Genomic DNA, 20,990 nt, shown 5'->3' on the forward strand with positions numbered 1-20,990 from the left:
CTGTTCACTATTTAGAGACTTTTATTTTGACATTTTCTTCTGGCGCTTTGCTGACGCCATTTTCGAGTGACTCCGCGCCTCTCGCCAGTTCACATTGGTTATGCTGGAGAGAGGTAAGCGTTTTTCTGGCCGACTGTGTTGTTTGGCTCGGTGGCGACAGCTGGATTGTGACTGGAGCGCTGATGGAAGGAAGTAGCGTAGATTCCGAAAGTGATCCGGAAATGGAGGATGTGGATAGTGGAGGCGGCGAGAATGAAAGTAGTAAGTGGAGTGTAGTAGAAAATCGGAAAAGAAAGAAAAACTGGGACTCGGGCAGTGAGAAAGGAAATCTCCAGGCTAGAAGAAGGAAAGAAGAGTATAAGGTACTGTTGAAGTTTGTTGATTTAGTAAATGTGATTAATCCGTTGAAGCTGACGAAAACATTGAAAGAAACGATAGGGATGGTCGAAAGCATTAAGACTTTGAGGGATGGCAATCTGATGCTGTTTTGTAAAGACAGTAGGCAGCAAAAATCAGCTCTGGGTATAAAATCAATGATTGGACATAAGGTGATATGCTCGATACCAGACGAAAAGAATTGGGTTAGAGGTGTTGTATCAGGGATTCCGACAGATGTCACGGAGGAGAAGATTAAAAAGAATATCACAGGAGCAGCGGTAAAGTTTGTCAGACGGCTCAAGTGTGTTAGAAATAACGAAAAGATAGACAGCCTCTCAGTAATGATACATTTTGATGAAAATAAAATGCCAGAGAAAGTTTATTTAGGATTTGTAAGATATGCGGTAAGACCATACGTTCCTCCACCGCTAAGATGTTATAAGTGTCAAAAATTTGGTCACGTAGCTGCAGTATGCAGAGGTAAACAGAGATGTGCGCGGTGTGGAGGCGAACATGAGTACGGCAAGTGTGGGCAAGGTGTAAATCCTAAATGCTGCAACTGTGGTGGGGAACATAGTGCAGGATACGGTGGTTGTCAGATACGGAAAAAAGCAGTCAAGGCTCAGAATGTTAGAATGACAGAAGGGATAACATACGCTGAGGCATTGAAGAAAGTAAACCAGATTCCTAAAACAAATGAAACTAGGAAGGAAGAAATTCATTCAAAACAACAGAGGGAAGAGCAAAGAGATGAAAAGGTAGTAGTGGATGATAAGGTGGCATTTGTAGCATTTATTGCTGAAGTAGTGAACTGTTCAGCTCAAACTGAAAGCAGGACTGAAAGAATCAAAATCATTGTCAGAGCCGCAGAAAAGTACTTGGATCTGGGGAATGTTACTGTTGACATGATAAATGAAAGGCTCAAGATTCCAACATTAAATAGCCAAACAGTAGATAGTCAGATAACATGTGGTGGATCTTAATGGTGTTATCTATCTTGCAATGGAATGCAAGAAGTTTGATAGCAAATGGACAGGAGTTTAAGAAATTTATAGCAAACAAAGAGAAGGGTCCAGATATTATATGTATACAGGAAACTTGGCTTAAATCACAATATAACTTTCTAATACAGGGTTATATTACTATTCGGAGGGATAGACATCAAGGGAATGGAGGTGGAGTAGCTACTTTTATAAAACAAGGAATTGGGTACAAAACAGTTGAGGTAGATAGGTAAATAGAAGTTGTGGTGGTGGAAATATGGGAAGGATCACGGTGTATTAGAATAATTAATTTTTACAATCCATGTGATAGGTTAAGCAAGGATATTCTAGAAAGTATAGGAGGAAATGGAAATCAAAAAACGGTGTGGTGTGGTGATTTTAACGCTCACAGTTTAATATGGGGAAGCGCAAAAACAGATTATAATGGTGAGATCATCGAAGATATGCTAGATTGGGGAAGATTAGTGTGCATTAATGATGGAAGTCATACTAGAATTGATTTGTATAAGGGAAGGCATTCAGCATTAGACTTGACAATAGTATCTGAAAGCTTAGCGAGTAAATGTGAATGGAAGGTACTAAAACAAAGTACAATAGGAAGTGATCATTTTCCTATTTGCAGCAAAGTTGGAGTAGATATAGAACAAAGAGTGGGGGAAAGAATGCTTAGGTGGAGGTTCAAGTCAGCGGACTGGGATAAGTATAAGGAGTTATGTGAAAGCAAAATGAAGGAAATAAGTGAATGTATAGAAGATGTAGATGTTTTTAATAATGAAATATGCAAAGTTCTTCAGAGTACAGCTGAAGAAATAATAGGTAAGAGGAAGGCAGGCAGCAGGAGGAAAGCTATGCCGTGGTGGAATGAGGAATGTAATGAGGCAATAAAAAGGAGAAATAAAGCACTCAAGAGGGTAAGAAGGTCACTTAACTTTAATGATTTAGTTAGTTATAAAAGGGCACAAGCTATAGTGAGAAGAGTTATTAGGACGTCTAAAAGAAATTATTGGAGGGAATTTTGTAATAGAATAGGGGAAGACATTGAAATAAGTGAGTTATGGAATATGATACGAAAGATGGGCGGGATACAAAGAGATTACAACATACCTGTATTAGAATATAATAATAGACAAATTTTATCTGAAAGCGGTAAAGCAGGGGTGTTTGCAGAAACATTCGTTAAAGTTCATAGTAATTCAAATTTATCAGAGGATGTGAGGAAAGCTAGGGACCAGATACTAAGTAAATATCCTCATTTATTGGAGGAAAAAGGACTTTCGGGTAGTACGTTGGATTCAGAATTTACCATGTATGAAGTGAAAAAAGCGCTTGCAGGGGTTAAGCAAACATCTCCAGGCAGAGATGACATTTGTTATGAGATGGTAAAACATTTATCAGAGACAGCATTAGAGCCAATTTTGAGGCTTTTTAATAAGGTTTGGGAGTCAGGAAAGTTACCAAATGACTGGAAACATGGGGTCATAGTGCCAATTCCAAAACCAGGCAAGGATCATACACAGCCAAATAACTATAGACCTATAGCTTTAACGTCTAATTTATGCAAAATAATGGAGCGTATGGTTATGAGTAGACTAGTGTATGTCATTGAAAGGGATAATATTTTATCACCTTATCAAAGTGGATTTAGGAAAGGACGTAATACAATGGACTCAGTACTGTGCCTGGAATCTGAAATAAGAAAGGCTCAGGTAAATAAGGAAGCTTTAGTTGGGGTATTTTTTGATGTCGAAAAGGCATACGACATGATGTGGAAAGAGGGACTTTTAATTAAGTTAGAAAAAATGGAGATTAAAGGAAGAATGTATAACTGGATCAGGGATTTCTTGTTTAACAGAACTATACAAGTAAGAGTAAGTACTGCTTTTTCCCAGATACACACAATAGAGAATGGTACACCTCAGGGAAGCGTTAGCAGTCCAATTCTGTTTAACATTATGATTAATGACATCTTTACAAAGGTAGATAGGGGCATTGGAAGATCCTTATATGCAGATGATGGAGCACTGTGGAAAAGAGGGCGTAATGTAAAGTATGTGGAAAAATGTTTGCAGAATGCCGTTGAAATGGTAGAAAACTGGGCAAATGAATGGGGGTTTCGGTTTTCAGTAGATAAAACTCAGGTAATTTGTTTTGCAAAAAGGAAAAGTAACCCTACAATTAACATTAAATTGTATGGACAAGAAGTGAAACAAACAGCAGTTGTGAGGTTTTTAGGTATATGGATGGATTTGAAATTGAATTTTAGTACACATATACAGAAACTGATTGACAAATGCAAAAAAGCATTAAATATTATGAGGTGTTTAGCAGGAGTTGATTGGGGAGCATGTCGCCAGTCCCTTAAAATAATATATTGTGCTCTAATAAGATTGGCAATAGATTATGGCAGTATGGTATATTGCACTGCATCCAAAACACAACTTGTAAAACTAGAGGCAATTCAGTCTCAAGCAATGCGAATTTGTTGTGGAGCGTTTAGATCCTCCCCAATATCAGCAATGCAAGTAGAGATGGGTTTAATGCCTCAAGTAATTCGTAGACTCAAGTTAAAGATGAGGTATTTCATAAGCATAAAGGGACACTCGGACAGTCACCCAGTTAAAATGGTGTTGGAGGACTGTTGGGAATATGGACATAAAAAGTTATCAAGTTTTGGATGGAAGGCCAGTGAGGAAGCCCGGAGAATAGGATTAAGTGATTTCAGTGTTGCCCCTACTGTGGCTAGGTCAGCAATTCCTCCTTGGCTTTTCCCAATGCCTTTGATTGATATCCAATTGCTCAAAGAAAAGCATAACGATACAAATAGATTAGAAAATGTAGGTATACAGCAATACATAGATCAAACTTATTATAATGCAGTGCAAATATATACTGATGGTTCAAAAGACCCAGAATTTGGGAAAACAGCAGTAGCGGTATATATTCCACTTTTTAACATTAGAATGTCAAAGAGAACTTCAGATCATATTTCGGCATTCACTGCAGAAATAATAGCAATATGTCTAGCACTTCAGTGGATAGAAGAAATACAACCAACAAGGGCAGTGATTTGTACAGATTCTCTATCAGCTCTAAATAGCTTGGAAAGTGGAACATCATCAGCAAGGCAAGACATGATAAACGAAGTAATGCAGAGTCTCTACAGAACAAGACAGTATGGAATTCTGGTAAATCTTGTATGGGTTCCATTGCATATGGGTGTGAAAGGAAATGAGGAGGCTGACAATCTGGCTAAACAGGCATTAAATCATTCACAAATTGACGTTGAAGTGGCATTAAGTAAAACAGAAATTAAAGTGATAATAGCGAAACAAATACAGGACATTTGGCAGAAGGAATGGAATGAAGGAACAAAAGGTAGACATTTTTACTGCATTCAAGGAAAAGTTGGTTCAGAGAGAAGAAGATTCGGAAACAGGAAAGAGGACGTTTTAGTCACAAGAATGCGTATTGAACATTGTTTATTAAATCAATGCTTACAAAGAATTGGTAAACATGAGAATGGAAAGTGTGATAAATGTGGGTTAGCTGAAACTGTAGAACATGTGCTTATAGAATGCGAAGCTTATGAAAGAGAGCGGTCCCAGCTAAGACACGCCTTAAGAAATATAGATATCAATGAGCTGACACTTCAGGTTCTCCTAGGAGAAGGTACCAAACAATCAAGAATTTATCATGAGTTATTTATATTTTTAAAGGAAACAGGATTATTTAATAGAATGTAAAACTCCCTTCTGTGTAAACTCTTTATATATATATATATATATATATATATATATATATATATATATATATATATATATATTTTTTTTTTTTTTTTAAATGTATTTATTTTTTTTGAAAGAGTAGATCTAGATTAAACTTCCTTTCCAGTATGCGCTTCACACTCCATTTCAGTAGGTGGCGGGAATGCACCTTTTAAGTTGGTTTGCCAACCGCCATAAAATCCTAGAAGAAGAAGAAGAAGAAGAAGCGTTTTTCTGAGCTCTGCATTTTACGAGTGAAATAAGTTGACTAAGTTTATAAATCAACTAAATATCTTATTGTAAATAGTACTGAGACTGTTTGCAGTGTTCTGTTGTATGTTTTATACGTGAGTGGATTGAGAATATAAAGTTATATCGTGTGGGCCGTATGATATCTATTTGCATGGTTTAGAGTTATCAATCAGCTAACATGTTATATCATACAGGTTTGTCTTATGAAACACCCACAAGAGAGAGATATGAACTTTATTCATATTAATCAACAGGTATTTCACTCTTTATTGTCTTTTGATGTCCTTTTATTCTTTTGTACTGTGTTAATACTGTAATGTTTCAATGTTAATGTTTATTTTTTCTATTGTAACACAAAATCAGTTCACATTGGTTATGCTGGGGAGAGGTTTGTCTTATGAAACACCCACAAGAGAGAGATATGAACTTTATTCATATTAATCAACAGATGGAGTGAAGTTAATGCTGGCTCTGGCTGACATTAAATCCCTTTTTGGTGAACGACATCAGAAGTGTCCTGAGTCTTCTTACACACAACGCAGATAGTGGTAACGGCGGTCAGCAGAGGACCGGTTACACATCCTCGTTTCCTTTCCTTGCTTTCTTTCCTCGCGTCTTAACGCCACCTCTTCAGGATGTGAGGGAAAGGGTGCTTCTCAATATCCCTCCTCGTCTCCTCGCTCCTCCGTCCTCCATCCTATGACCCGGAAAACGATCGAGCTCAGCCATCTTGAAGGACATCTCAATTCTCTAATTGCACCGCGAGGAGGCGAGGAACGAGGAGTGAGGAGGCTTCCTGAGGAGTCATGAGCGAGGATACACAGGTGCATCCTTTGAGGAAGTCTTTCTCATCGAGAAACCTGACGCACGCATAAATTCTCCTCCCCCTTCATATCTGTCACAATAATTTAAATGTATGCTTTACTTTTACAGTTTAAATAAACTTTATACCTCATATATTTCAACGAGGCATCTTGCTTTATTAATATTTATTATAATTTTTTAAATAACCAAACTTTAACAACATATGGGTAGATCCCTCGAGCGCAACTGATGACGCTTTGAAGTGACGCTAAAGGGAGTGAGGATATATCATTTCACTTGATTCAATTCCTCCATCCTCACGTCTTTTCCTTGCGTCCTTCCCTCGCATCCTGAAGGGGTGGAGCTAAGACGCGAGGAAAGGAAACGAGGATGCACAAATAAGAATTGAGAAGCACCCAAGGACACAAGGAAAAGACGCGAGGACGTAGGAATTGAATCAAGTGAAATGATATTATGGAAAGCCGTTTTAACATTTAAAAGTTAAGTTCGACTATCCGGAATTAACGTTGTAGATATCACCAACATCTTTCTGACTAGTCGTAATTACATTTTGGATAGTCGGAATTGTCATTTGAGATATCTGTAACGTCATTGTGACTAGTCGAAACGACAGATAGAGATATCTGTAATGCAGTTTTGACTAGGCAAAACTGAATTACAGATATCTGCAATTACGTCATTGAAAACGAAATTCAACTCGTCACACATCTTAAATGACAATTGCAGATATCCGTAATTCAGTTTTGCCTAGGCAGAATGAAGGTTAAAGATATCTCAAACGTCATTATGACTAGTGATTATGGCATGGTGCCAATCAGTGCTAATTACGAGTTAACAGCTGCGATTTGAATGATTAGAACAACACGCTCTGCTCCCGCCTAAAAGTGCCGGCCTAATTTGCATAAAGATATCTGCAACGTCATTTCGCCTAGTCAAAACTCTAATTCAAGATACCTGCAATTACATTTTGACTAGGCGGAATGAAAGTTACAGATATCTCAAATTTCAGATATCTCTAATCAAAATTCATTTCAAGATATCCATAACTTGATAATAGATATCTACAATTAAATTATGACTATCCCTAACTCCAGTTTTTGATATCTACAACGCCATTTTGACTAGTCATAATTCCGGTTACAGATATCTACAACGTCATTTCGCCTAGTCAAAACTTAATTTGAGATATCTGAAAAGGAACATGTAGATATCTTGAATTGAGTTGAATTAAAGATATCTTGAACTGGAGTTGTGACTAGTCAGAATCAAATTGTAGATATCTCAAACTGGAATTACAGATATCTACAATTCAGTTACAGATATCCGTAATTCACATAGTGGATATCTGCAACTGAATTGTAGATATCTGTAATGATAAACCCCATACAAATGAATGGCAAAAGTGACGTCATTTGTCCTAGGAAGAATGTCTTTGTGTATATCTGAAATGACAATTATGGATAGGAAGAATGTAGTTACGGACATCCGAAATGTTCTTTTCGACGAGGCAAAACTGAAATACAGATATCCGCAACACATATCCAGTCTAGCTGTTAAATGTTAAAACGTCTTGCCATAATGATATAGCCTCACTCCCTTTAAGCCGAGTTCTGACTGCACGATTTTCAAAGTAGTCGGGTCGCTGTTCTTTTCACACTGCATTACTATCTTGGCCAGCATTCAGTCGCTGCTGTGTTCATACTGCACGATGGATCGGTGACAGATGGTTTCACACCGCATGACTTTACAATAGGAAGAATCGCCGACAACTCTGTCTGGCACGCAAACTACATTTCACAACCAAACACACGCGAGATGTGACAAGGAAACAACGCGAGATGTGACAAGGAAACAAGACCAGAGTTCTCACGTGAGACTGGGTTTATTATTAAAAATGGTAGCCTGCAAGAAGCTTGCAGTATTCGAATTGCCTGTGTGCTGATTTGCAGCGAAAACAAGAAAAAGAAAAGAAGAATATGGAGGAGGAAATGGTTGGGGAGATATTGATATTGCTGATATTGTGGTCTATAACTCCTCCCCGAACTCCCCACTGCTCTGTATCTTGCTCTCTCATTGGCTGTCGGTCATCGCCGATGTAGTTTTCAGTCAGAACACTTTTCACACAGCAGGATTTTGAATCGCTGACAGGTCCAGATATTTAGCATGCCAAATATCTCACGGGCGTCGATTCTCTCAGATCATGTCTTTGCTCATTCACACTGCATGATTGTCACTCGTGTGAACGAGCACCGATTTGCCTGTGATTTCGGGCATTTGTCGGCGATTTCTCGAAACCTGTCGGCGAGCCAAAATCGGGGCTAAAATCGTGCAGTCTGAACTCGGCTTTAGCGTCACTTCAAAGCGTCATCAGCTGCACTTCAGGGACCTAACCATATGTTAATAAAATTTGGTTATTTTAAAAAATTATAATAAATATTAAAGGTGCCCTAGAATCAGAATTTGAATTTTCCTTGGCATAGTTGAATAACAAGAGTTCAGTACATGGAAAAGACATACATTGAGTTTCAAACCCCATTGTTTCCTCCTTCTTATGTAAATCTCATTTGTTTAAAAGACTTCCGGAAAACACTCGGATCTCAACATAACACCGACTGTTACGTAACAGTCGGGATCATTAATATGTATGACCCCAATATTTGCATAATGCCAGCCCATTCGACGCATTAGACAAGGAAAGGCAGTATTAACGGCTGGATCTGTGCACAGACAAGGTAAGCAAGCAAGAACAACAGCGAAAAATGGCAGATGGAGCAATAATAACTGACATGATCCATGATATCATGATATTTTTAGTGATATTTGTAAATTGTCTTTCTAAATGTTTCATTAGCATGTTGCTAATATACTGTTAAATGAGGTTAAAGTTACCATCGTTTCTTACTGTATTCACGGAGACAAGAGTCGTTGCTATTTTCATTTTTAAACACGTGCAGTCTGTATAATGCATAAACACAACTTCATTCTTTATAAATCTCTCCAACAGTGTGTAATGTTAGCTTTAGCCCGTTAGCCACAGAGCATAGCCTCAAACTAACACAGAATCAAACGTAGCCATCTAAATAAATAGTTTACTCACATAATTCGAAGCATGCATACAGCACGCATGACGAACATCTTGTAAAGATCCATTTGAGGGTTATATTAGCTGTGTGCATTTTGTAAATGCACTGTATTATAGTCGAGAGCTCGTGTGGCAGAGGAAGCGCATCTCTTAAAGGGGCCGTGCTGAAAAAATCAGTGCATAGTTAATGATGCCCCAAAATAGGCAGTTAAAAAAAATAATAAAAAAAAATCTATGGGGTATTTTGAGCTGAAACTTCACAGACACATTCAGGGGACCCCTTAGACTTATATTACATCTTGTAAAAAAACAATCTAGGGCACCTTTAATAAAGTAAGATGCCCCATTGAAATATATGAGGTATAAAGTTTATTTAAACTGTAAAAGTAAAGCATACATTTATATTATTGTGACAGATATGAAGGGGGAGGAGAATTTATGCGTGCGTCACGTTTCTTGATGAGAAAGACTTCCGCAAAGGATGCACCTCTGTATCCTCGCTCATGACTCCTCAGGTATGAGGGCTAGACTGTGCCAGAGATTACCAACCGAAGGAAACAGTCGTGTACTTTTTACGTGTGAGAAGGGGCACGTCGCAACACAGACGCATGAGACCAACACCGGAGAAGGGGCACGTCGCTACCACAATAAATTAATATGTTACCCTCATGTTTTTTGTCAATTACTTTTTTCTTATATTTTCCTGTGTTCTGATGACACTTTGCATACAAAGTTGTATATGTAATCTCTGTAGCCTACTATTTAAAAATCTAATAATTAAAAAAAAAGAATTTATTCACTTTCTCTTTGAGATTAATGACTGTACAAATTATACACCACCAAAGTAGCAATTTTATGTTATGTTCACGATTATTACCAACTTCAAATTCAAGCATGTAAAATTTATAACTATAATCTAGAAACATAACATTATGGAATAATTTTGATAGTGTTAAGAGTTTTAATTAATACAGCTGAATATACAATGTGTGAATACATTAGCTCACAATATCAGACTATATGCGATATTGAGTCATTTTAATAGTCTATTATTTTCAAGAAATCAACATTAACAAAATATAGGAAAATACTTATCACAAATTTCATAACAATGCAGGTTAATTTTCAAATGTTTTAACTAGGGATCTCAGTAATTATTATTTCGTTAATCATCTGCTAAAGATTTTATTTTATTTTTTTTAATTAAGATAAGTGAACAATAGCTTTTAGTATGAATTAAATACATGAAATAATGAGGCAATAATAATTGTTTGAAATTAAGTATCAAAAGTAAGTAGTCATATTGTTTTACTAATCAACACTATTAAAGTACATTAAGAAATGTATAAACAATAACAATCTGGCGCTTGATATACATTCTCAAGGGACATTAACACCTGTTGGTCAGGAAAGTGTGGTCAAGATTCCAAAACCATTTTCTTAATTTATCCTAAACATCTAGCCTATTGTTACGGTATGCTGGTGTAGAGATGAGGCAGATCACGGATTTCCACAAATAGACAATACTTTAATGAACATAGGCAAGGAGACATCAAACATACGCTTAACACAACAGTAAACAACATTCAAGACGGACGAGGAGTGAAGGGAGTGAGTGCAATATAAAGGGAGTGCTAACAATAGAGTCCAGGTGCAGGTGATGAGTGATGATGAGGAACTGACGAGGGAAGTGAGTGCAGGTGTGGAGAACAGGAGGATTCTGGGAAATGGAGTCCAGGGAAACAAGGGATCTGTAACAGTACCTCCCCCTCCCGGTAGGCGCGTCCTCGCGCCGTAGATGTAACAACCGGGAGGGGGGCGGGCGCCCTGGAGACCTCAAACCGGAGCAGGGGGAGGAGTAGACTGGAGTGGAGGTCTCCAGGGCAGGTCCAAAAACCATGGCGGGTCAGGAGCCGTGGACAGCCATGGCGGGTCAGGTGCAGCGGGCAGACATGGCGGGTCAGGTGCAGCGGGCAGACATGGCGGGTCAGGAGCTGACGTCCTCACGCCGTCAAGCCCAGTCGGCGCAGAAGGACCGGCGGGAGATGGCGGAATCCATGGCTCCGCCGACCGAAGCGCAGCCGGGGCTCCAGAAGGCCGCAGTTGAACACAGACGACAGACAACAAAGTGAACACCATGGGGAGTGAGGAAGCCAACTGGAAACGAGGGATGGAGGGACGGAGCGGAGACGGAGGAGTGCAGTCCAGAGGGGAGGGCAGGCTGACGAGGGACCAAGGTGTGAACGGGGGCAGGATGGAGACTTGTGAGGCTGGAGGACTGATGGGCAACGGTGGAGCAGAGGGAGGTTGGAGCCAGGGTGTAGGTAATCGCCCAGAGGTCCGAGGTGGAGATCTGGGCGAGGGGGCTTGAGGTGGAGGTTCAGTACAAACACAAATGGATGGAGGTGGGAGAGGGAGGCAGGGAGGGTAAACAGTCTTAGGGCTGTATGTTGTTTCAACCACAAAGTTCATAATAGGGGCTGGCTCGGCGGCGGCTGGAGCTGAGGTCTCGGCGGCGGCTGAGACTGGAGATGCTGCTTGCTCGGCGGCTGAGACTGGAGATGCTGCTTGCTCGGCGGCTGAGACTGGAGATGCTGCTTGCTCGGCGGCTGAGACTGGAGATGCTGCTTGCTCGGCGGCTGAGACTGGAGATGCTGCTTGCTCGGCGGCTGAGACTGGAGATGCTGCTTGCTCGGCGGCTGAGACTGGAGATGCTGCTTGCTCGGCGGCTGAGACTGGAGATGCTGCTTGCTCGGCGGCTGAGACTGGAGATGCTGCTTGCTCGGCGGCTGAGACTGGAGATGCTGCTTGCTCGGCGGCTGAGACTGGAGATGCTGCTTGCTCGGCGGCTGAGACTGGAGATGCTGCTTGCTCGGCGGCTGAGACTGGAGATGCTGCTTGCTCGGCGGCTGAGACTGGAGATGCTGCTTGCTCGGCGGCTGAGACTGGAGATGCTGCTTGCTCGGCGGCTGAGACTGGAGATGCTGCTTGCTCGGCGGCTGAGACTGGAGATGCTGCTTGCTCGGCGGCTGAGACTGGAGATGCTGCTTGCTCGGCGGCTGAGACTGGAGATGCTGCTTGCTCGGCGGCTGAGACTGGAGATGCTGCTTGCTCGGCGGCTGAGACTGGAGATGCTGCTTGCTCGGCGGCTGAGACTGGAGATGCTGCTTGCTCGGCGGCTGAGACTGGAGATGCTGCTTGCTCGGCGGCTGAGACTGGAGATGCTGCTTGCTCGGCGGCTGAGACTGGAGATGCTGCTTGCTCGGCGGCTGAGACTGGAGATGCTGCTTGCTCGGCGGCTGAGACTGGAGATGCTGCTTGCTCGGCGGCTGAGACTGGAGATGCTGCTTGCTCGGCGGCTGAGACTGGAGATGCTGCTTGCTCGGCGGCTGAGACTGGAGATGCTGCTTGCTCGGCGGCTGAGACTGGAGATGCTGCTTGCTCGGCGGCTGAGACTGGAGATGCTGCTTGCTCGGCGGCTGAGACTGGAGATGCTGCTTGCTCGGCGGCTGAGACTGGAGATGCTGCTTGCTCGGCGGCTGAGACTGGAGATGCTGCTTGCTCGGCGGCTGAGACTGGAGATGCTGCTTGCTCGGCGGCTGAGACTGGAGATGCTGCTTGCTCGGCGGCTGAGACTGGAGATGCTGCTTGCTCGGCGGCTGAGACTGGAGATGCTGCTTGCTCGGCGGCTGAGACTGGAGATGCTGCTTGCTCGGCGGCTGAGACTGGAGATGCTGCTTGCTCGGCGGCTGAGACTGGAGATGCTGCTTGCTCGGCGGCTGAGACTGGAGATGCTGCTTGCTCGGCGGCTGAGACTGGAGATGCTGCTTGCTCGGCGGCTGAGACTGGAGATGCTGCTTGCTCGGCGGCTGAGACTGGAGATGCTGCTTGCTCGGCGGCTGAGACTGGAGATGCTGCTTGCTCGGCGGCTGAGACTGGAGATGCTGCTTGCTCGGCGGCTGAGACTGGAGATGCTGCTTGCTCGGCGGCTGAGACTGGAGATGCTGCTTGCTCGGCGGCTGAGACTGGAGATGCTGCTTGCTCGGCGGCTGAGACTGGAGATGCTGCTTGCTCGGCGGCTGAGACTGGAGATGCTGCTTGCTCGGCGGCTGAGACTGGAGATGCTGCTTGCTCGGCGGCTGAGACTGGAGATGCTGCTTGCTCGGCGGCTGAGACTGGAGATGCTGCTTGCTCGGCGGCTGAGACTGGAGATGCTGCTTGCTCGGCGGCTGAGACTGGAGATGCTGCTTGCTCGGCGGCTGAGACTGGAGATGCTGCTTGCTCGGCGGCTGAGACTGGAGATGCTGCTTGCTCGGCGGCTGAGACTGGAGATGCTGCTTGCTCGGCGGCGGAGACTGGAGATGCTGCTTGCTCGGCGGCGGAGACTGGAGATGCTGCTTGCTCGGCGGCGGAGACTGGAGATGCTGCTTGCTCGGCGGCGGAGACTGGAGATGCTGCTTGCTCGGCGGCGGAGACTGGAGATGCTGCTTGCTCGGCGGCGGAGACTGGAGATGCTGCTTGCTCGGCGGCGGAGACTGGAGATGCTGCTTGCTCGGCGGCGGAGACTGGCGCTGCTTGCTCAGAGGAGACTGGAGAACTTTGCTCGGCGGAGACTGGAGAACTTTGCTCGGAGGAGACTGGAGAACTTTGCTCGGCGGAGACTGGAGAACTTTGCTCGGCGGAGACTGGAGAACTTTGCTCGGAGGAGACTGGGGTTGAGGGCCATTTCATCCCCTCAAATACAATTAAAATCCCCACAGGCACTGGAGCTGGCTCTGTGGGGACTGGAGCTGGCTCTGGAGATACTGGAGCTGGCTCTGGAGATACTGGAGCGGGCTCTGGAGATACTGGAGCGGGCTCTGGAGATACTGGAGCGGGCTCTGGAGATACTGGAGCGGGCTCTGGAGATACTGGAGCGGGCTCTGGAGATACTGGAGCGGGCTCTGGAGACACTGGAGCGGGTTTCTTCCTCCTCCTCCGCTTACTGGGCCCAGTAGCGGAATATGGGTCCAGCCTGGGGCAGGCAGGGAGTTCGCTGGAAAGGTGTGCGGAGGAAGCCGGAGGTTGACTGACTGGCCCGGCCAACCGTGTTTCTGGATGGACCGGACGACAACACTGATCCTGAACCTCTTCCACAAAGAATTTGGAGCCATTTAACCACAAAATTAAATTGATAGTTTCGCTTAAGGAGAAACAAAAAACAGGTTCATCAAAACGGATAGTGTCGTCATCCAATCCATCCAAAAACAGGGAGATCAAAACTGCTTCAGGCCAGTCAGACAAATAAGCAAGCTCAACGAACTCCTCCACATACCTCTCCAGCGAACGTCCTACCTGCAGGAGCCCGATAAGGCGATCGCTGGCTGTCAGGGTGAGAGGCGATGGAGGAGCTGGATCCAGGGAGCTGGGGAAAGTCTCCATTTTTTCTTTTTTTTTTTTTTTCCTGTGGAAAATCCGGTCGTTTCTTGGTCCGTTCTTCTGTTACGGTATGCTGGTGAAGAGATGAGGCAGATCACGGATTTCCACAAATAGACAATACTTTAATGAACATAGGCAAGGAGACATCAAACATACGCTTAACACAACAGTAAACAACATTCAAGACGGACGAGGAGTGAAGGGAGTGAGTGCAATATAAAGGGAGTGCTAACAATAGAGTCCAGGTGCAGGTGATGAGTGATGATGAGGAACTGACGAGGAAAGTGAGTGCAGGTGTGGAGAACAGGAGGATTCTGGGAAATGGAGTCCAGGGAAACAAGGGATCTGTAACACCTATATTCTTTTATCTAAATCATCTAAAGTTCCATAAAGTGTTTTTCAAGTCAAATTTCATCTTAAATATTTTAAAAATGTAAATCAATATTCTCCTTTTATTATTAGCCCACATTACACGTTTTATAACCTGCAGTTTTTTCGTGAACAATGTAGGCCTATACTCATTTCCCTGTCTCATGTTTTCTAATTGTACTAAATGTATAATCATATCAAAGTCTACAAATAACTGAACCTGCCTGTTACTCTATTTTTCTGCCTGTTACTCTATTTACCAGCATTTCTTTGGATGTTACAAAACCATTTTTTCTTCCTCCCATTGTTTCTACCATGTACGTTTCTCATTGTTTTATTAACTTCATCTCAGTCTTACCAATTAAATTGCATGCCTATAAATATAACTTTCCTTTGCCTTTACTGCACTTTTTTTTTTTCCACCTGGGTAGACACTCTGACTCTTTTTGTTTGCATTAAGATTATTTTTATTACCACACTGGCAGATATTGATAATTTTACTTAAGTAAAATGCACTTAATTTAGATCCCCCAGGAAACAAGACTAAATATCTTATATAATTTTCTTATATAGAAAATCCATCTTGATTTAAGTATTTTTATATATTTGTACTTGAAATAGGACAAAATAATACTTAGTAAGAAAAGCATTTTTGCAGTGTGACTGAATGAATGAACTATTTAAACATCACTTGCACTTTAAAAAGAGGGAGGAGACCGATAGAAACTCTGGGTTTACCGAAGAAAACCTGCTCCTGACCAGATTAGGCTTACAGAGAAAGTTACCATGGTAACTGACTCTGAGTATTAGTTACCTCTCTTTCAGAAACAGACTTGACTTACCCTGCTTTCTCAGGTTTGACATTCCTCCCATTCTGAAACAGAAAACCCAGTTTCCCTCATTTCAGGGTTAACATACTCAGAGTTTTCACTTAACCTCCTTTCTGAAACAGGCCCCTGTTCTCCTGTGTGCTGTGCTCCAGTGTTCCTGCCATGTTTGGACTACCTGTCTTTTGTGGATTTCCCTGCTGTTGTGGATTACTACCTGTTGTTTGTGGATCACATTATCACTGAACTTCTGTCTTGGAATTCATTCATCTGCCCATTGTAGTCCCTGCACTACCGAGGACACCATCAGCACCCACAACCTCCTTCGATATTCTGCTATTGTTCACGTTTTCTTCCTTAATAAATATTTGTACACTTGCAATTGAATCTCGAGTCATTTATCCTGACAGTTAGATGTTTGTGTGTTACATAGAGAAATGTGTGTTGTGTTTTGCAAAAAGTGTTTTATGACATTGAAAAGTGAGTCAAAGGCTGAGAATTAGTGTGTGGTTTTGCAAATTTTGGTGTGTGGTTCTGGTGTTTGAGTGTCAGGTTTCAGAAATTGTGTGTCAAGTAAGGATTTTGTGTGTAAGCCGTTGACAAAAAACTGTAATTAGTCAACACACAAGATAACTCTAGCATTATGCACAGTAAAGCACTGATGTGAGAAAGAGAGTGATGATGTACCTTTAGTTTCTGGTGTCTTTATAGTTGACTTTGTGGTGTGGACTGGAATCACTGTTGTCGTTGAATCATCTTGATCTGTAAAGGATAAATGTTAGTTCAGATGATTCATACTGCATAATAATAAAATCATATTTTAATAAGCTAACAGAGACTCTAACCTGAATACTTGACAGTGTATGTGACTGAGGTCTTGTTTTGATTTCTGAGAGTAAGCCGACATCTCCACTCTCTGTTGTCATCTTCCTTCAGGAGTGTTGTAGTCAGATTGATGATACAGAGTCCTGAAGATGATATCTGATATCTGGAGTCTGTCGTCAGATTAACACCAGCCTGATTCACCCACAACAGATGAATTTCCTCAGAACGGGTCCAATTATCACAAGATTCTCCATTATATGAATACAACTGACAGGAGAGAGTCACAGAGCGACCTGGACTGATCTCAGTCTGTGAGGATGATGATGATGATGATGATGATGAAACTGAACACAAGACACAAATCACATTACAGATTTTAGTCTTTTAAAGAGTTTAAAGAGAGGATTGGGACCTTTTTAAGTTAACCACATAATCATAAAATTACCATGAAGAACATGCAGATAAACATGTGCATCAGTTCCTTGTTTTTGTTCATTCACATATTGTCGGCAGCTGTAAAATCCAGGATCTTCTTTTGTGACGTTCTTGATGTTCAGAGAGCAGTCAGACCCCAGACTCAGTCTCTCATGTCTCTCTGTGTCTTTCTTCTTTTTCCCTGAAGTAATCAGTTCAACTGCTACTGAATGTCTGAATCTGTTATAGTTCCATGTAGTTGATGGACAGTCAGAAAGAGCATTATTACAGGGCAGACGGACATCTTCACCAGAACTGATGAACACATGAGTCTCATTCACTCCGCTGGTACCTGAAACACAAGTACATTTGAGTGTTCATTATGTTATATATTAATAAATTAAAATATAAAACATATCAGCATAAAAAGCAGAAGATTCATACAGTCTTTTCCTCACTTAATGCAAACACACTCTCCAGAATAAACTGTTTTTCTTCATCAGAGAGCTGTTCAGATCACTCACACACTCTTAATATGAAGATAATGTTGATCATCAGATGTTTGAGTGTGACTCTATGTCCAGTATCAGGAATAATACACTGTATGTATCAATACACAACTCTGAGATCACAACTTGAATAAACTGATCATGTTCAAATGAACTCTTTCCAGACTAACTCCACTAAATGTCTTTAGAGAAAGTACAGATTTCTTTACCTGTGAGAAGTGAGCAGAGAATGATCAGTCCCAGCAAACACAGATCACACTTATCAGACATTTTCTGTTTCTGTCAGTCTTCCTCTTCATTATACGCTCACAACTCTTTCTCTAAACATCATCAGCTCCTCCTGTGTTTGTTAACTTCCTCTGATCTGAGCGAATGAGTGTTTCAATCCGGCTACAGTTGATATATAGTGACGCTGTGCCAGTGCATGATGGAGAAGTGTTGCTTCACAGCTCTCTTATTAATATCCACTCTAATTCTTTTGTGTTGATTTACAGTACACTTTTATTGTAATAGGAACTGTCCCTCAAGAGCATCTTATGGTGACGTGTTCAATAATAAGAGCTCAGGCAGTTTTAACCTACAATCATTCTGTAAACACCTCAACAGGTTAAATCTTCCCTCTAGAGAGCGAGTGCTGACTGTTACCAGTGTTGTGTTGAATGATTCACTGTCTAACCACCATAACCACTAACCTAAGAGGAACAGATTTGACACAACACTGATTGAGAAACATGTTCTTCAGCGTGAGAAGTGCGACTGTAAACCACACTGTCACCCACATTTGGTCTGAACTGAACTTATAGACTCATGAATTCCAAAACAGTTTTTAAAGTATTTCATTATTAACATCATCTCCAGCTCGGTCAAACAAAAAGCATTTGCACACACTACATGAGCATCTAGAGAAGATATTAACTGTCTTCATGGAGTGTTTATACACATCGATTATAACATGCTGCTTTACTCTCTCCAGCCCTGAGAAAATATACCAGATCAAAGCTCCTATATTAACACTGCCAATGCCAAATGCAAGTACATCTCTCGCACTGAGCTTCATGATGTATTTATGTTTTCAAATAATGTGGCTTGTTAGTTTCCAGTTTGTTTTCAATGAGCTGTAGTCACTAAAAATGAGTTTCCGCAAGAAGATTAAGTCCACATTGATCTGAGAAAGCAGTGGCAGACAAATAAAACAAATATATGAGCAGTGTGCTGTGATCTCTGACTCCATTGTGGGATAAACTAGAGTCAGTGCAGAACCTGGAGACTCAAGATGACTGAAAAATCAAGATGTAAACTGACATCATATTTCTTATTTTAATTTGTTCTCTAAATAACTGTTATTTATTTAAGCTTGGAGCACCTGGATATATGAGAGAATATAAAAGTGTGATTTTTAAAGCCGGAAAAGTCAATAAAATTGATAAAATTTTAAAAAGTAATGGAAATTTCTATAGTTAATATAATTTTATTTATTATGCTGAAAAAAAGCATCTGTGAGTAACTTTGCCTCAGATTTTTGACACATTATGACAAATTTCAATGCATTCAGGAATAAAACTGTATTAACCAAACAGTATTTTTTTAAATATATGTTCACATCATACAGATCTTTTATGATATATAACAGATCATAAACAGATTTCTTTACCTGTGAGAAGTGAGCAGAGAATGATCAGTCCCAGCAGACACAGATCACACTTATCACACATTTTCTGTTTCTGTCAGTCTTCCTCTTCATTATACGCTCACAACTCTTTCTCTAAACATCATCAGCTCCTCCTGTGTTTGTTAACTTCCTCTGATCTGAGCGAATGAGTGTTTCAATCCGTCTACAGTTGATATATAGTGACGCTGTGCCAGTGCGTGATGGAGAAGTGTTGCTTCACAGCTCTCTTATTAATATCCACTCTAATTCTTTTGTGTTGATTTACAGTACACTTTTACTGTAATAGGAACTGTCCCTCAAGAGCATCTTATGGTGACGTGTTCAATAATAAGAGCTCAGGCAGTTTTTGTATCAGTTACCCTGCTACAGGGGTGACATTTATCATCCTGGCCATAAGAGGGCGATAGAAAGAGGAAAAGAAGGAAAGAGAAGAAAGGAGGGCATGTTAATGGAGTGTGTTTGGTGGGGTGAAAGAAGGCCGAACATCACCTTTTGTTTGGGGATTTAAGTGAATTATATTTCAAATGCTCAACTGAAATCCCAATGCACATTTGATGTATTCTTGACAAATGTTTATTTTATATTGTTTAGAAGCTCACAGAAGACTCTGTTATGGGGCTCTAAAAGAGAAAAAGGACTGTTTGTGCAAATATTTACTGCAATTTACTGTATATAGTGACTATATAGTTTCATCGACTGCTGAGACATTTTCTGTTTGCACATCTACAGCATTCAGAGAAGACCTTTTGCATTATGAACTATATTTCCATTACTGCTGTTGCATTCTAAAACTTTTTGATATTCCTTTCATACTTTATTCATTTTTGTTTGGTCTATTTGTGCTGTAGTGTCTGTATGATGATAATTTATTCCAGAGTCAAGACTTTCTCACGATACTGAGATGGCTGATCGCTGTTCTACACTTCCGTAACTAAAATAGTGAATTAATTATAGCAGTTGTAGTGTTTCAGAGCTGTGAGCTCACTGTTGAGGTTTGGAAACATGTTCCTCTGAACTCAGTTTAACCCTATCGAGCTGTGATCATCTCTGAACCCAGTTTAGACTGTTGATTCTGAATCATTCTGATGTCACTTCCTTTTCTTTCTTTAAGTGCTGCATGACATTCAACTCCCTCTTTTCAGTTGCAGTTTTTCTCAATCGATTTGACACATTTCTCCAAACTCAAATCACTGTTCTCAAAACAGTTAATTCAGTGATCTGAACACTTAGTAATTGTCTTAAACAGATTGTAAGTTTTCATTCATGCAAATCATTTGAACCATTTTCTCAAATCACTACATACAAAAACTCTCAGGATGTTTTCATAATACTTCATACATCCAACCAAAACTTTAATATATCAGGAAAAAAAAAAAAAAAAAAACATCTTTTTTTTTTTTTTTTTTTGGCTTTACACAAATCACAATCATTTATGTACCATTTGTCCAAACACACAAAACTGGGATTTTGGATTCATCCTGTAAGGCCTGATTTTCCTGCTAAACAAAAACTGAGATCAAGCGTCCTGCAATAAAGTAATAAAAATCTGGAAAGAAGATCTATTGTTTTTTCCTTTTCATGTTTGGTATCATTTAATTTGTCTCAGTGCGATTGGTAAAACGGTCTCAATTTCATAGCAGTCACTAGAATTATG

At 41.3% G+C, this 20,990-nt stretch overlaps 1 protein-coding gene across 3 annotated transcripts in view; it reads right to left on the minus strand.

Moving 5' to 3' along the window:
* Positions 1 to 19,454, minus strand: part of LOC137034925 (uncharacterized) — a 32,401-nt gene extending 12,947 nt beyond the window's left edge. For 2 of the 3 annotated variants that reach the window (XM_067408173.1, XM_067408170.1), the window contains exons 1-4: positions 17,877 to 18,021; positions 17,190 to 17,510; positions 16,765 to 17,088; positions 16,607 to 16,681 (exon numbers count right to left, since the gene is read on the minus strand). In XM_067408173.1, the coding sequence (XP_067264274.1) occupies positions 16,607 to 16,681; positions 16,765 to 17,088; positions 17,190 to 17,510; positions 17,877 to 17,937 (781 nt within the window). In that variant the 5' untranslated portion in view covers positions 17,938 to 18,021. Of the gene's footprint in view, positions 1 to 16,606; positions 16,682 to 16,764; positions 17,089 to 17,189; positions 17,511 to 17,876; positions 18,022 to 19,318 lie in introns of those variants that run through there. The other variant, XM_067408171.1, reaches the window with a different exon arrangement.
* Between the last annotated feature and the right edge of the window lie 1,536 nt (positions 19,455 to 20,990).

This window comes from Chanodichthys erythropterus, chromosome 13 (assembly GCF_024489055.1).
Source record: "Chanodichthys erythropterus isolate Z2021 chromosome 13, ASM2448905v1, whole genome shotgun sequence".
Classification (NCBI taxonomy): Eukaryota; Metazoa; Chordata; class Actinopteri; order Cypriniformes; family Xenocyprididae; genus Chanodichthys; species Chanodichthys erythropterus.